The 16,355-nt window shown below is 41.2% G+C and overlaps 1 protein-coding gene across 8 annotated transcripts; it reads left to right on the forward strand.

The window, feature by feature from the left end:
• The first annotated feature begins 278 nt into the window (after window positions 1–278).
• On the forward strand, window positions 279–16,355 carry SMTNL1 (smoothelin like 1). 8 transcript variants are annotated; one of them, XM_074274420.1, is made up of 9 exons: window positions 279–349; window positions 1,510–1,604; window positions 9,481–10,292; window positions 10,604–10,697; window positions 10,852–10,882; window positions 11,911–12,069; window positions 13,034–13,148; window positions 13,362–13,513; window positions 15,969–16,355. In XM_074274420.1, exons 3-9 carry the CDS (start codon window positions 9,483–9,485, stop codon window positions 16,111–16,113), a joined length of 1,506 nt encoding a protein of 501 aa, XP_074130521.1. In that variant the 5' UTR covers window positions 279–349; window positions 1,510–1,604; window positions 9,481–9,482; the 3' UTR covers window positions 16,114–16,355. The 8 variants fall into 8 exon arrangements, with proteins under 8 accessions (XP_074130521.1, XP_074130519.1, XP_074130516.1 ...); XM_074274418.1 differs by having other exon boundaries at window positions 280–349; window positions 1,478–1,604; window positions 9,436–10,292; XM_074274415.1 differs by having other exon boundaries at window positions 280–349; window positions 1,478–1,604.

The following is a 16,355-nucleotide window of genomic DNA, read 5'->3' on the forward strand; positions in this document are numbered from 1 at the left end:
GGAGAGGTGGTTCCGGGCTTGGCATCCCAGGGGGTAGAGTGGAGTGAGGGGAGAAGAGAGGAGGGGCTACCTAAAGGGGGGAGGGGAGATTAAGAGATGCCACCTGTCAGTCTCTTGTTGGAAATATGAGCCTCTAAGCCCAGACGGGTGTTGTACCAACCGAGCCATAAACAATGAGCCCTGGCTGGCTAGAGTCCCGGGGGGAGGATCACGGAGGAGGCAGGAGGTGGACTCCTCTGCCAGAGTTAAGAGCAAGAGACATTATGGGCTTAAAAAGAGGGGAGTGAGACAGTACAGCTGGAGGAAGGAAGGAAGAAGCAGACAGAGGCACATACTAGGGCAGCAGCAGGTAGGAGGCACACCAGCCCCATCCTTCCCCCCCTAACTCTATCCTTCTCTTCTTGCTTCCCCCACTCCAATCTCTTGTCAACTCCCAAGGTCCAGAGGTTCGATATACAAACAGAACAGACTTGATCATATATTCATGGAAGGGACCTCTGAGAAGATTCATGGAAGGAAACTTCCATTTTACAGTAGGGAAAACTGAGTCTATGAAGAGGAAGTTAATGTCCCAGAGCCAATTGTCTAATCAATGACAAAGCTAGGACTATCAATACCCCATCTTTCAGATTCTAGATTCAGTGGTCTTTCAGACAATGGTGTTTCCAAGGGGCTAGTCATCTAAAGGACCTAGCACTTAAGCAGAGAGCCCCCTAAGTCGCACTCGATTGTCTTCCCATTGAAAATCCTTGAATAGAACTCAACGGTGGGTCAGTCAAGAAGAGTATTATCTAGTCTAAGTTTTCCATTTTACAGTAGAGGAAGTCTAGGGAGAGGAAGTCAATGTCCCAGAGCCGAGTGCTTAATCATTGACAATGCTGGGACTATCAATAAATACCCCTACAGAGTCCCTCCCTCTCTAAATGTTGTTTTTGTTGTTGTTCAGTCATTTCAGTCCTATCTATCTCTTCGTGACCCAATCTGGGGTCTTCTTGGCAAAGAAATTTATCATTTCCTTTTCCAGCTCATTTGGTGGATAAGGAAACTGAGGCAAACACAGATTCTAGATTCAGTGATCTAGACAGAGACAATGGTGTTCTAGCCTTCTAAAGGACCTAGCATTTAAGCAGAGAGTCCCCTAAGTCCCACTTGATTGTCTGCTCATTGAAAATCTTTAAAGAGAACTCATCTATGGGTCAATCAGAAAGGGTGTGTGGCCCAAGATTGCCTCCAGCTGGGAAGCTTCATCAGATAAAAGGGAAGTTTGCACTCCAATCAGATGTTTGGCATCCTAAGGGATGGCCTATGCTCCTTTGACTTTGGAAAAAAATTCTTTGATTCTCCTTGGGGTTCTTCCAAGGAAGCCAAGATGCGATGAGAAGTGGTTGGTATCAAGGATGTGTTTAGTGGGAGAACAAAGGACTTTCTTTGAAGAAAGATAGGAAGTTAACTTTAGCCCCTTAATTCCTAAATCTAGACCTAGCTACCAATCCCCACATCTCATCCTAGACTGTGGAGATAGAAGAGGCTTAGAGAATTACAGTGAAGAGGAGAGCAGAAGGGGTCATTGGATCTTCATCACCAGATATCGCTGCTTTGTCCAGGTATTCTTGATACATCCTTAGATGGGCAGCTTCATGGTCTTTTGTCAGTCTGTGGGCAGATCTGGGGAGGATGAGGAAGGAAATTCACTAAATGTGGGCCTGGAGAAGGACGTATGAGTATTGGTATATATGTCTGTGTATGTGCATATATTTGCCATTTCAACATCCCCAAAGATTTCCATTTTCATCCCTTCTCTGGAGGGGCTTGTAGCTTGTGGCCCTCCATGACTTAGAAGATGATCTTTGGAAGTGGATATCTTCAACATAAAGAAGATCAAACTCACTTCCAGTTGATCAATGATGGACAGAAACAACTACACCCAGAGAAGGAACACTGGGAAGTGAATGTAAATTGTTAGCACTACTGTCTGTCTACCCAGGTTACTTATACCTTTGGAATCCAATACTTAACGTGCAACAAGAAAATGGGATTTACACACATATATTGTATCTAGGTTATACTGTAACACGTGTAAAATGTATGGGATTGCCTGTCATCTAGGGGAGGGAGGGGAAAATTTGGGAAAATGAATACAAGCAATAATGTTATAAAAAAATTGCTCATACATATATACTGTCAAAAAATTTTATAATTATAAAATTAAAATAATAATAATAATAGAAGATGATCTTTGAGAGTTCTGGTAGCCAAAAATCAATCAACCTGTAGCCAATCTGGATAGTGATTCTCCTTCTTCTTAGCTAGGGTGGTCCCTAGAGAACAGACCTACAGAGTCTCTCCCTCTCAAAATGTTGCTCTTATAGTTGTTCAGGCATTTCAGTCCCGTCTGCCTCTTCTTGACCCAATCTTGGGTTTTCTTGGCAAAGAATCTGGAATGCTTTATCATTTCCTTCTCCAGCTCTTTTGGTGGATAAGGAAACTGAGGTAAATATAGTTAAGTGCCTTGCCAAAGTCACGAAAATAGTAAGTGTCTGAGACCAGATGAAAATGAATCTTCTTGACTCTAGGCTCAGAATTCTACCCATCAAATCACCTAGGTGCCCCTCTCTAATCACTTTATATTCAGCTACTTTGTTGATAGTTCCATTTATTAACTTTAAATTTATGTCATACACACTTATATATTTGTCTTTTATCTCTCTTGTAAGCATTTAAGCTTTTGATCAGTCATGATTGTTTCATTCTTTGTACTTATATTTCCAGTGCCTAGTACAATGCATATAGTAGGTGCTTAATAAATATTTGTGGATTGACTGACTGATTACCAGATCCAAACCACTATATTGGATGATAGGATAAAATAAACAAGCGAAAGCCTTAATGAACTAGACTCATGAGCTGAATTTAATAAGATAAAATTTAATTGAGATAAATACAAAATTCTATACTTAGATTTTAAAAATTAACCTCATGGGTTGAAGGTGGGGGAGTTGCAGCTCACCAGAGGTTAATACAAAATAATCTATAGACTTTGGGCTCAAAATGAGTCAACACTGCAATATGGCGGCCAAGAATAGCTAATGGGATCTTAAGCTACATTAAGAGAGACCAAATGTCCAGAACACCGAACTCCTGTTGTCATCTGCCCTAGTTTGACCACATATAGAATGGTGTGTTCAATTGTGGGTACCACATTTTAAGTAGTAATTGAGCAGCTGGAGTACATCCAGGGTAGGGCAACCAGGTGAGGGGCCAGGAGATCTGGCCATTTAAAAATTACAGGGGTTGTACAAATTACAACAACATTAAGGAGGCTTAGCTTAGAGAAGAGATGGTTCAATAGGGACATCGTAGCCATCTTTAAGTATTTGAAGGGCTGTCCCAAGAAAAATTAATTGCTTGGTCCTGTTAAAGCAGAAGTAATTCAGTGGGTAGAACTTATGGGAAAAAGTAGACTTTGGCTTCATGTACAGAAACGCCTTCTACCACTTAGAGGTATCTCAAAGAAGAAGAGGATGTGGTGAGTTTTCTACCACTAAGTTCTTTAAGAAAACTTTGGGGTATTGCAGAAAGAGATTCCTAACAGGTATGGGATGCTTTTTTTCCCAAACACATTCTAGAGTTCCACGAACCTAACAGAGTTTGGGAGGGTGGGGAACGTCTGCTGGCAGAGGCTTAGCGAATCTCTTCATCAGACGCATCTCAGAAAATCATTGGTGGAAATGGATTAGTATATGTGTGAGCATGCAATGTATACATAGATGTGCATATAGTGATTGGAAGGGCAAGTATGGCTGGGTTGAACAGATGGCTGAATTAGAAAAAAGCAATTGTACCAGACAGGTGTATCCTGGAAAACTGCCAGCTGTTGATTTATTATGCATGGATTTCTTACTGATAGCATGTAATTATTTTTATCAATGAATATTATTTTTATTGCTTCACATATGTGATTTATCTTCACCTGGCCTGTGAGTTCCTTAAGAGCAGAAACTGTCATATTTTTCTATATGGCTCTGGGATGTCTAGAACATAGTAGTATCTCCCTAAGTAGAAGCTTAGAACTCCAGAGATGGAAGGGATCTCAGAACATAGAATATCAGAGCTGGGAGATCCCTTAGAAGAAAGGCTGAGTCTAGAGGGAGCTTAGAATATAGAATGGCAGAGCTGGAAGGGACTTTAGAATATCGGAGCTGCACTTCCAGTTGATCCATGATGGTCAGAAACAACTACACCCAGAGAAGGAACACTGGGAAGTGAATGTAAACTGTTAGCACTACTGTCTATCTACCCAGGTTACTTATACCTTTGGAATCTAATACTTAATGTGCAACAAGAAAATTGGATTTACACACATATATTATATCTAGGTTATATTGTAACACATGTAAAATGTATGGGATTGTCTGTCATCAAGGGGAGGGAGTAGAGGGAGGGAGGGGATAATTTGGAAAAATGAATACAAGGGATAATATTATTTTAAAAATTACTCATGCATATATACTTTGAAAAAAAATTATAAATTAAAAAAAAAAAAAGAAGATCGGACCTGGATAAATCATGAAAATGTAACATTATCCCTGGATAAGGAATTAGAACAGGGATTCTTAACCTTTTTTTTTTTTTTTTTTTTTTTTTTGGTATCATGGACCTCTTTGTCAGTCTGGGGAAGCCCTAGGGACCTATGCTCAAAATAATGATCTCTTACCTACATTTATGATTAAAGGAAATGCTTCATTTGGTTTGAGATCAGTGAAAATAAAGTTGCAATATTTTTCCCATTCACTTTCACAGATCCTGTAAAATCTTTCCATGGTCCCCTTTGAGAATGTGAGAGACCATGAATCCCAGGTTAAAAACTGCAGCATTAGAAGTACCCAAGTCCAACCTGTCATTTTACAGATGAGGAAAAAAAGAGGCTCAGGGAAAATAATTTGGAGCTAATAATTAGCTCCAAAGCTGGTGCTAGCATCTCCTGAAGCCATTTCAGTCCTCCTTCTAGATTGGGCAATCCCCATTATAGAACAGACAGGAAGGAGCAGGCAGTAGTAGACTTTTGGCGAGGAAACCATCGAGAACTGAAGACAGAAGGCAAGCAGGCCCAAGAGCATTGGAAACACCTTTGGTTACTAAGGTACCCAAAGGAAAAGTTAAGCCCAATGGGCCTTATCCTTAGATGGGAGTGAGGTAAGCAGGGAAAGGGCTAGATTCAGAAAGAAGACCTGAATTCAAATCCTAGTTTTCCTGCAAGGTGATCTTGGCAAATTATATCATCTTCTTGAGCCCTGTTTTTCCTCCTGTAAAATTCGAGCATTCAACAAGCTGGGATCTTTGGTCCTCCGTGCAATGAGAACCGGAGTGGTTGGTGGAATCCATTGTCAGCCTCCCTCCTGTTTCCCATCTCCAGCTCATACGTACATCCAGGTGCCCGGCGTGCTCTCAGCTCAGAAGATAGCTTTGTAAAGGTCAGGATGTATTTTTAAACAGTGATGTGATTGCCTGCCCCTCCTCCTCTTGAGACACCACTAGGGACCCTACTTGAGAGTTGTTTTGTTTGTAACATGACCCCCAAGAGGGACAAGGGAATGGAGAAACTGTCCCCGGCATGTGTCCAGGCATAGATAGCACAGTAAGTATATGTTCAGGACACCACGAATAAATAGGCCCCAGCTTAATTGTATGTATTCCTTATTTTGACTTGTTCTGAACTAACCCCACAGCTGGGGTGAGCCCGGGAAAACTTGAGGGAAGAAAACTCGTGTCTCACAAATCTAATTAGAGGATTCTCATTAGCACTGACCAGAACACTGGAAGTTGGACAGACCTAGAATAATAGGTATGTGTGTATGTGTTTGTGTATATACACATGCGTATGTATGTATATGTATATATAAACACAAATGTATATATTTTGTATGTTTATACATGTGTATGTATATATGTAGGTATATATAAAACTAAAACATATATACATATATTTTGTGTGTCTGTGCTTATATATACATATATATATACACATTAGTATATATGTGGGTATATATAAAACATGCACCTATGTATATCTTTGTGCTTATATATGTATACATATACATGTGTATGTATGTAGGTATAGAGAAAACTAAACATATAAACATATGTGTTTATATTTATTTGTACATATATATACAGCACACATGTATATATTTATGTGTACTTATGTACATTTGTATATATGTGGGTATATATAAAACATGCATATATGTATATATTTATGCTTATATATGTATATATACTTATGTAGATATATATAAAACTAAAACATATACACATATATTTTGTGTGTTTGTGCTTATATATACATATGTATATATACACATTTGTATATATGTGGGTATATATAAAACATGCATGTATGTATATATTTATGTTTATATATGTATATATACTTATGTAGATATATATATAAAACTAAAACATATATACACATTATATATACACACACATCTGTGTATATATATATATATATATATATATACACACACATCTGTATATATATATATATGGGTATATATAAAACTAAAAATATATACATATGTATATATTTGCGTGCGTGTGTATGTGTGTGTGTGTGCATGTGCGTGTGTGTGTCTATGAATCTTGAGTTGAAATCTGATCTCTAACGCTGACTAAGTGATCCTGGAAAACTCCATTTGCCTCAGTTTCCTGGACTGTAAAATGGAGATAAGAGTTGCACCTTCCTCCCAGGGTCAATTTGGGGAAGAAATTAGATAATTATTGTAAAGTGCTTAGCATAGTGCCTGGCCCAAATATACCTTATAAATGTTAACTGTTATTATCATTTGACAGTTATTCCTTCCACATCTAGGGGCATGGCACTCCATCAATCTGGAAAATCCCCATCAGATTTTTTGACCCTCCCTTTATACCAGAAAAGTCTTAATTACTATAGTATTAAAAAATCAAATATAGGGATATTATACACTACTATAGATCTATCTTGTGTGTTTCTGAGTTTCTAAACTTTGTGTCTTCTGTTGGTCTTTGCACGTCATCTGAAACTTCTATACATGCCCCCCAAATTCTCATTTACTTTCTTATGCCGGTCCTTGTATCAAAACCTCAGTGGAGAGAGTGAAGATGTGAAAGGGATAACTCTCTATCATGTTAAGGGTGACCCAATATTCTGTATATTATATCAAGGGAAGGGAAGGGAATAGACAGTTATACAGTGTATATATGGGTAGAGCAGTGGACCTGAAATCCTGCATTCAAATCCCACCACAGACACTTCCTAGCTTTGTGAAATTGGGCAATTTCACCCTATTTGTTTCCTCAAATAAAAAAACACTCCAGGATCTTTGCTAAGAAAGAGCCAAGTAGGGTCACGAAAAATTGGACACAAGTGAAATGACCGACCAATAAAAATGATGTAAAGCTCTTGGCTGTCTTAAAATTCAAGAGGGCAGTTTACTGGAGATCCCACTTAGAGAATATTATTTTTGCCTTTACTCTGCCACTTGGCTCTGCCCCTAGAGGATAAGATTTTCACTCTACAAAGAAACTAATTTTTTAACTAAACTTAACCGTACTATGGATGTGGGCCCTGGGTTCACACTGAAACATCATGTGTTTCAATCCAAAGCCCCAGACACTTTGTCCAAGTCACGGCTGGTCCATAGGACCTGTATGAACACTTAGACTGGCACCAACCTGCCTTTCCCATAGGGGCTTGTGCTTCCCCTCCTCCCGATGCTCCGACTTGCATCTATCGTTTCCTCATCTTCAAAATTTAGAGGCTTGGATTAGGTGATCTCTAAGATCCTTCCAGCTTCAAATCCTTTGATCCCCCTGACTAACCCTTCTCTCTCTCCTCCATCTCATGCTTCCCTACCTCTCTCTCCGGGCTCTTGCTCAAACTGTTCGCTCTGTTTGGAATGCCTTCAGAAAATCACAGATCTTGAGGTCAACTCCTTAGTGCAGTTCTTTTTATAGTAGAGGAGATTGAGGACCTTAGAGGACTAGTGACTGCTCCAGGCAGCAGATTCAAATTCAGGACCTACAACTCCAAAACCAGCCTTCTTCCCAATATCCCATTGCCCTCTCCCTTTGTCCCTGGTGAAAGCCTTTGCTTTCTTTAAAGCTCAACCCAGATGCAGTCCTTGACTCCATGGCCACCAAGGATCTTCCCCATCTCTCCATGCCCCGCCACACTTCTTCTTTTGTGCACCAATCACATCTTATTATCAATTATAGTTATTTTGTATACATCATATCCCTTACAAAGTTGTAACCATTGAAAAAGCAAAGACTTTCTCCTTCCCTCTGAAGCATCTAGATGGTGTAGGTGCTGAAATTCTACACTTAGAATGAAGAAACCCTGAGTTCAAATCCAGCCTCAGACACTTAGTAGCTGTGTGACCCTGGGCACTTAACTTTCCGAAACCTCAGATTCCTTATCTATAAAAAGGGATAAATAATAGTACCTCCCTCACAGGACTGCTATAAAAATCAAATGAGATAATAAATAATTCCACGTGAAGCACTTTGGGAAACATTAAAGTACTACCTAAATGTTAGCTATTATTATTTAAACTTTGTATCTATCCCAACATCTTACACTGAACTTTATACACAGTATATGTATACAGTATATTTGTATTCCTTGCTCCGTGGCGGGGCTCAGCACTTTGGGAAACTTTAAAACTACTACATAAATGTTAGCTTTTATTACTTAAACTTTGAATTTTCCCAATATCTTGCACTGAACTTTACATACAATTGATGCTTTGAATTTTTTCCCCAACACTGAGCTTTGCACAGTAGGTGTTTAATAAATATTTGAATTCCCTGCTCTGTGGCCGGGCTTGGCACTTTGGGAAACCTTAAAACACTATGGAAATGTTAACTATTATTATTTAAACTTTGAATCTTTCCCAACATCTTGCACTGAGCTTTACATACAGTAGATGCTTAATAAATATTTGTATTCCTTGCTTGAAGGCAGGGCTTGGCACTTTGGGAAACTTGAAAATATACTACATAAATGTTAGCTATTATTACTTAAATTTTGAATCTTTCCCAACATCTTGTATTGAACTCTATACACAGTAGGTGCTTAATAAATATTTTGTATTCCCTGCTCTGTGACAGGGCTTAGCACTTTGGAAAACCATAAAACACTACATAAATGTTAGCTATTATTACTTAAATTTTGAATCTTTCCCAACATCTTGCACTGAGCTCTACACACAGTAGGTGTTTAATAAATGTTTGAATTCCGTGCTCTGTGGCAGGGGTTGGCACTTTGGGAAACCTTAAAACACTAGGTAAATGTTAACTATTATTATTTAAACTTTGAATCTTTTCCAACATCTTGGTTTACACACAGTAGGTGCTTAATAAATATTTGTATTCTTTGCTCCGTGGCAGGGGTAGGCAAGTAGCCAAATCCTGCTGTGTGTTGTCTCCTTCTAGAGATGGAAAAGGAAAATGGGAAGTCCCTTCAGGATGGGACCACTGCCTCTATTAAGGAGGAAGACTTAGCCAAAGAGTTGGAGCAGAAGATGTCTGACCAGAAGGAAGAAAATGGAAAAGGGGAGGCCCAGTCTAAAGACAAGATAGAGAATGATGAGGAAGCCAAATCTGATCCCAAAAAGGAGGCTGATGAAAAAGAGGAGACTAAACCCATACCTCAGGGAGAAGCAGATGGGGGAAAGGAAACTGAATCTAACTTGAAAAAAGAGACCGATAGGAAAGAGGAGGCCAAGTCTGAACCCAAAAAAGAGGCTGATGGGAAAGAGGAGGCCAAGTCTGAAACCAAAGAAGAAGGCGATGGAAAAGAGGAGACTAAGTCTGAACTAAAAAAAGAGGCTGAAGGGAAAGAGGAGGCTAAGCCTGAAACCAAAAAAGAGGCTGAAGGGAAAGAGGAGTCTAAGTCTGAAACCAAAAAAGAGGCTGAAGGGAAAGAGGAGTCTAAATCTGAAACCAAAAAAGAGGCTGAAGGGAAAGAGAAGGCTAAGCCTGAAACCAAAAAAGAGGCTGAAGGGAAAGAGGAGTCTAAGTCTGAAACCAAAAAAGAGGCTGAAGGGAAAGAGGAGTCTAAGTCTGAAACCAAAAAAGAGGCTGAAAGGAAAGAGGAGGCTAAGTCTGAAACCAAAACAGAGGCTGACAGAGAAGTGAAATGTGACTCAATAGAAGAGACAACAAAGGAGTCTGAGAAAGAGAATAAGGAGACTTCCTGCTCAGAATTGGAGGCAGAAACCATTTCTGACACTCAGATTACCCAGGTGAGGAAGCTCCGTTTTTCCATTTTGGGGGTCTTGTTTCTCACTCACTCAGCCCCAAAGAGAGAGTAATCTGGTCCAGGGGGCTACAGGACAATAGGGGAGAGAGGACACAACTTTTTCTTCTTCTTTTTTTTTTTTTTTTTTAATAATTTTTATTTACCAGATATATGCACGGGCAATTTTACAACACTGACAATTGCTAAACCTTTTGTTCTAATTAAGGACACAATTTTTAACTCCCCCTCCCCAAACAACTTGTGTGGGTGGATTCCTGGGAATTGGCTACACCTATGCATGTGCTATGTCCTCAGGAAGTAGATGGTACTGAGGGCGCTGAGAAGGAGCAAGAAGGCTCTGGAGCAATTCCTAGCTCACCAGAGTGGCCGGAGAGCCCCACTGGAGAGGGTAAGCACTTCAGCCCAGGTAAATGGAGTTGTGGGGTGGAAGAGGGCAAAATCGGGGTGCAGGGGGTGGGGAGGATGGAGGAAAATATAATGACAGAAAGAAGAGGTAAAGAACCTTTCCAACAGCCACAGATGGCTCCTTTAATTTTTTTCAGACTTTATTGGTCCAGAGAGCCCAACAGCCAGGTAAGATTGGGTCTTGGGGTGGTCTCCAAGCCGCAAAGCTTTAGCCCTGATTCTCGCTCGTCTTTTATAAGTCAGCCTTCCATCTCCTGCTCTCTAAGTCCATCAGGCCAAGATTGGACATAAATCATGCCAATCCCCAGTGACAAATACCCCCCCTGCCCTTGGTTACAATACAATTTAGACTACACTCCCTTTAAATATGAGGATTTTTTTTTTAATGAGGACTCAGGAGTCCCAAATAAATCTAACAACTATTCGTTTGGTACCCATTATATGCCAAACATTTTGCTGGGTTCTGGGATACAAAAACAAACGCAAACTGACTTCAATGAGCTTATATTCTGTTGGGGAGGGAGCAGGTAAAACAGTACAAAGAGATAAGCATGGTGATAATTTAAAGCAAAAGGCTTTGAGCAGTTGGAGATTGAGCTAAATTTTGAAGGGAAGTAGGGATTCTAAGAGGCAAAGGGTAAAAAGGAGAGCATTCCCACTATTGAAGAATGGAAGGCAGCAATCAATCAACATTTATTATGCCCCTACTGTGTGCCAGTCAGTGTGCTAAGTTCTAGGGATACAAAAGGGGCAAAGATAGTCCCTATCTTTTTTTTTTCTTCAAGACATTAGGGTTAAATGACTTGCCTAGGGTCACACAGCTAGCAAGTGGTAAGTTAATGAGTTCAGATTTTCCTGTGCTCTATCTGCTGTGACATGTAGCTGCCTTGATTCTTGAGGCAGACTCTGCCATGTTGAGTTTAGAGAATAGCAAGGACAGTTTGACTAGTGTGTTCACAGAGAATTTAAGCTCCCTGAGGCCAGGTGTTATTTCCCATCAGTCTATATCCCTAAGAGTGAGCACCATAACTGGCACGTAAGAGGCACTTAATGTTGATTCGTTGATTTTTTTAAAGCCTTCCTCTCCCCAAACCCCCTTTCCCCCAAGAGCCTCTAACCTTGGAGACTTCTCTCGTCCCCTCAGCTTGCAGGATCCAGACCTTCAGATCTCATTCTTGACTTCCTTCTGTCTGTAGTGAGTCCTCCCTCAGTGATGTGCCCCAGAGTCCCACAGGCCCCCCACCCTCTGAGGAGAAGAAGAAGGAGAAACCGTCGGAACACAGAATTTCCGCTCCAGCTCGACCCCGAGGACCCAGGGCTCAGAACCGAAAGGCCATCATGGACAAATTTGGGGGGTAAGAAACAGGGCCACAGATGGCCAAGCTCAAGATACAGAGGGAGCTTCCAGGATATCTCCTTTCAGGGGGCCAGGGTTGGACTGATGAAAGGAGAAATGAGGTCCAGGATAAAGCTCCCTGATACTTATATAATCAGGAGAGATAGGTTCCAGTCCCAACTGCACCACTCTAAGACTTAAAGCAGGCTATCTTCTTCCTTCTGCCTCAGTTTCCTCTTCTGTACAATGAAAGACAGGAGGCAATGTGGTGAAAGAACAGCAGCCCTGATTGGGAATCAGAAACCTGGAATGGCAGCCCCACCCCTGCTCAGGCAGCCAGGGATCCAGAGAAAAGAGCTTGGAGTCAGGATCTTAGCTTAGCTACTTGGTAGCTTTGTGACCATGGAAAAGTTCCCTAACCCCCAGCCTCAGTTTCTTGGGTGTAAATTGGAGATGCTAGACCCTCCTTTATACAATTATAGTGAAGTTAAATGAGATAACTTATGTAAAGTCCTTTTGCAAACCTCAAAGCACTTCTCTAAATGGTATTATTATAAATCCCTTATAATCTTAGGGAAATCATATCACTACTCTGGTCTCATTTTGTTCATCTGTAAAATGGAAAAACATGGGGGGGCCCTCCCTAGTTATTGTTGTTCAATTCTTAACCCCTTTTTGGGGATTTCTTGGGGGAAAATATGTTTTACAGATGAAGAAACTGAGGCAAACAGAGTTAAGTGACTTGCTTAAAGGTGCACAGCTTTTAAGTGTCTGAGGGCAGATTTGAACTCAAGGGGGATGAGTCTGCATGAGTCCAGGCCTGGAACTTTGTTCACTGTACCACTTAGCTGCCTCCCCAGGGTCACTTTTAAATCCCAGAGTCCTTTGTGCTAAAGACTAGAGAGCCGGAGTTCCCTCTCCATCTGACTACTCTCTGATCTTCGATCCCTTCTTTGCCTTTAACCTTCCTTTCTTCCAAACAGAGCAGCCACGGGTGCTGCCCCCCTTTTCCGGAATGCCAAGGCAGCCGGGGCAGCTGTGGGCAGCGTCAGGAACATGCTGCTTGAGTGGTGTCGGGCTATGACCAGAAACTATGAGGTGGGAGCCACAACAGGGCCAGGGGAAAGATCGGGGCCGACTCCTAGGGGAGGGCAGGAAGCCCCTTCTCCAGGATGGCTTCTGTACTTGCAATTGAGAGTTAGAGGTGGAAGGAGCCAGTGCAGAGGAAGCAATAGAGACCAGGATTGTCTTTCTCTGAATGGGGCTAAGAGGAGCGAGGGACTCACATGAGCCAATTCCTCAATTTCATAGCACGTGGACATTCAGAACTTCTCCTCCAGCTGGAGCAGTGGAATGGCCTTCTGTGCCCTCATCCACAAATTCTTCCCCGATGCCTTTGACTACACCACCCTCGATCCCAAGAAGCGCCGGGAAAACTTCACCCTGGCTTTCTCTACAGCTGAGTAAGTCAGGGAACTCAAAAAAGGATGGGGTTCTTTCACTTGGGATGGGAGGATGCAAAGGCAAAAAGTAGTGGGGGGTCTTTCAGTTGCTCATGTGTGTCAAGTAGATGGTGTAGGACTTGGACCCAGAAAGCACTGGATTCAAATCCCACTTCTGAGAATTACTAGCTTGGGTAAGTGAGCTACCTTAGTTTTCTTTTCTTTTCTTTTTTTTTCTTTTTGTTTTGTTTTGTTTTGTTTTCTTTTTCCTTTTTTCTTTTTCTTTTTCCTTTTCCTTTTCCCTTTTCTTTTTTCTTTTTTCTCTTTTTCCTTTTTTCTTTTTCTCTTTTTCCTTTTTTCTTTTTCTCTTTTTCCTTTTTTCTTTTTTCTCTTTTTCCTTTTTTCTTTTTTCCTTTTTTCTCTTTTTCCTTTTTTTCATAAAAATGGAGGTAACAATATCTTATGAAGCTCACACACCAAGATTTCCCAAATGAGAAATGTGTGTAGTATGTAAAGTTCTCTATAAACATCAGTTATCATAAGCAGATACACAACAAGGTCACTATACTATGGTATTCAAGGCTTACTTAACTCTAACCCTGTATTCTAAGATCCTTTCTAGCTTGAATATTCTGTGTTCCCTTCTAGCTCTATTATTGTGTGTAACAATATCCCTTCCAGAGCTGACTTTCTATATTCTAATGTTTCCTCCAGATCGGACATTCTGTGTTCTATGTTCCAGCTTTAGCATTCACCATTCTGGGTTCTAAGGTCCCTTCTAGCTCTAGTATTGTGTGTAACAATGTTCCTTCCAGAGCTAACCTGTATTCTAATGTCTCTTCCAAGTCTAACATTCTATGTTCTATGTTCCTGCTTTAACATTATTCTACATTCTGGGTTTTAAGTTCCCTTCCAACTCTGTTATTGTGTGTAACAATGTTCCTTACAAAGCTGATCTTCCATGTTCTGATGTCTCTTCCAAATCTAATATTTTGTGTTCTATGTTCTAGCTTTAACATTCACCATTCTAGGTTCTAAGATCCCTTCTAGTCTAGTATTGTGTGTAACAATATCTTTTCCAGAGCTGACTTTTCATATTCTAATGTTTCCTCCAGATCTAACATTCTGTGTTCTACGTTCCAGCTTTAACATTCTGAATTCTAAGTTCCCTTCTAGCTCTAGAATTGTATAACAAACTTACTGACAGTGTGGTAGTGTGCCTGACTTGGCTTCAGGAGGTACTGAATTCAAATCCTTCCTCAGATAATTAGTAAATGTGAAATCCTGAACAAGTCACTTTTCAGCTTCAGTTTCATCATCCATTTAAGAGCAATGAAAATAACAGCTACTTCACAGGGTTGTTGTGAGGACCAAATAAGAGAATACAAGAAAAGCATTTTGTGAACTTTAAAGCCTATGCAAAATGTCCTAAAAATAGTAAAATTTTAGACTCTTCAAGCTTATGACTTTTGAGACAGCCTAAAGGAATACTAGTGAATTAGTGAATAATTACTGTTAGCTGTTGCTGGACACTCTGGGCAAGATGTCAGAACTGTCCTACACAGCCCCTTAGACCTGTCGCACCTCTTTGTTGATTAGACTTCGCTCAGAAGAAAAACACAATTAAAAATTGCTAAATGGACAACTCGCTGATTACTGATGAATCCCAGGCATATCTCAGAAACTCAAAAGGTGTACAAGCCTTATATTACAACTCTGAGGAACCCAACTCTCCTAAAGATAGAAAAAATACTTGGAGAATTTTTCTGTGTCTGTCTCTGTCTTTCTCTGTGTGTCTCTGACTGTCTCTCTGACTTTCCCTATGAGTGTCTCTCTCTGTCTCTGAATTTCTCTATTTCTATGTGTCTGTCTCTGAGCTTCTCTATCTCTGTCTGTCTCTGAACATCTCTATCTCTCTCTGTCTCAAACACTCTCTATGTATCTCTGACTCTCTGATAACTGATGAATCCAGGTATATCTCAGAAATTCAATAAGGTGTACAAGCCTTATGTTACAACTCTGAGGAACTGAACTCTCCTAAAGGCAGAAAAAATACTTGGAGGGTTTTTCTGTGTCTGTCTCTGTCTTTCTCTGTGTGTCTCTGACTGTCTCTCTGACTTTCCCTATGTGTGTCTCTGTCTCTCTCTGTCTCTGTCACTCTCTCTGTGTCTCTCTCTCTGCCTCTCTTTGACTCTCTCTGAGTGTCTCTGTCTCTCTCCTGTCACTATTTCCCTCTCTCTCACACATACCCACATATAATCTGTAGGTAACCTGGGTAGCACTTTGTCCTAGGCCTTAGGGCTAGAAAGGACCCTGGAGAGCACCCAGTGCAGCCTCCTCGCTTACAGGGAAGAGACATGGTTCCTCCCCCCCCCCAACGGGAGGAGGAGAGCTGCCATTTGAGCCAAGCGCTCTGGGGCTCTGTCCGGCAGCCATTGCCCACCGTCACACTGATTCTCATGCCCTTCCATTTCAGGAACCTGGCCGACTGTGCCCAGCTGCTGGAAGTTGATGACATGGTCCGGCTGAGCGTCCCTGACTCCAAGTGCGTCTACACCTACATCCAGGAGCTGTACCGCAGCCTGGTGCAGAAGGGACTGGTGAAGACCAAGAAGAAATAAGGAACTTGGGCACCCCCTGCAGGTGCAGCCCAGAAGGACAGCTGGTGGATACCCAGGGGGCTTCTTCTTGCTCTTGGGCATCCCTTAGGTCTTTAGGAAAAGACTAAAGGCACGGGGAAGAAACTGGCAGATGGGACAGCAGAGTCACAGTCTGGAGCTCTGGGGAAACACGCCCTCAAGCACCCCACACCCACCCCAAGATAAGGAACAGCCCCCCAGGCCAAACAAACTCCTGAGAACGT

Source organism: Sminthopsis crassicaudata, chromosome 6 (assembly GCF_048593235.1).
Source record: "Sminthopsis crassicaudata isolate SCR6 chromosome 6, ASM4859323v1, whole genome shotgun sequence".
In the NCBI taxonomy this organism is placed as follows: domain Eukaryota; kingdom Metazoa; phylum Chordata; class Mammalia; order Dasyuromorphia; family Dasyuridae; genus Sminthopsis; species Sminthopsis crassicaudata.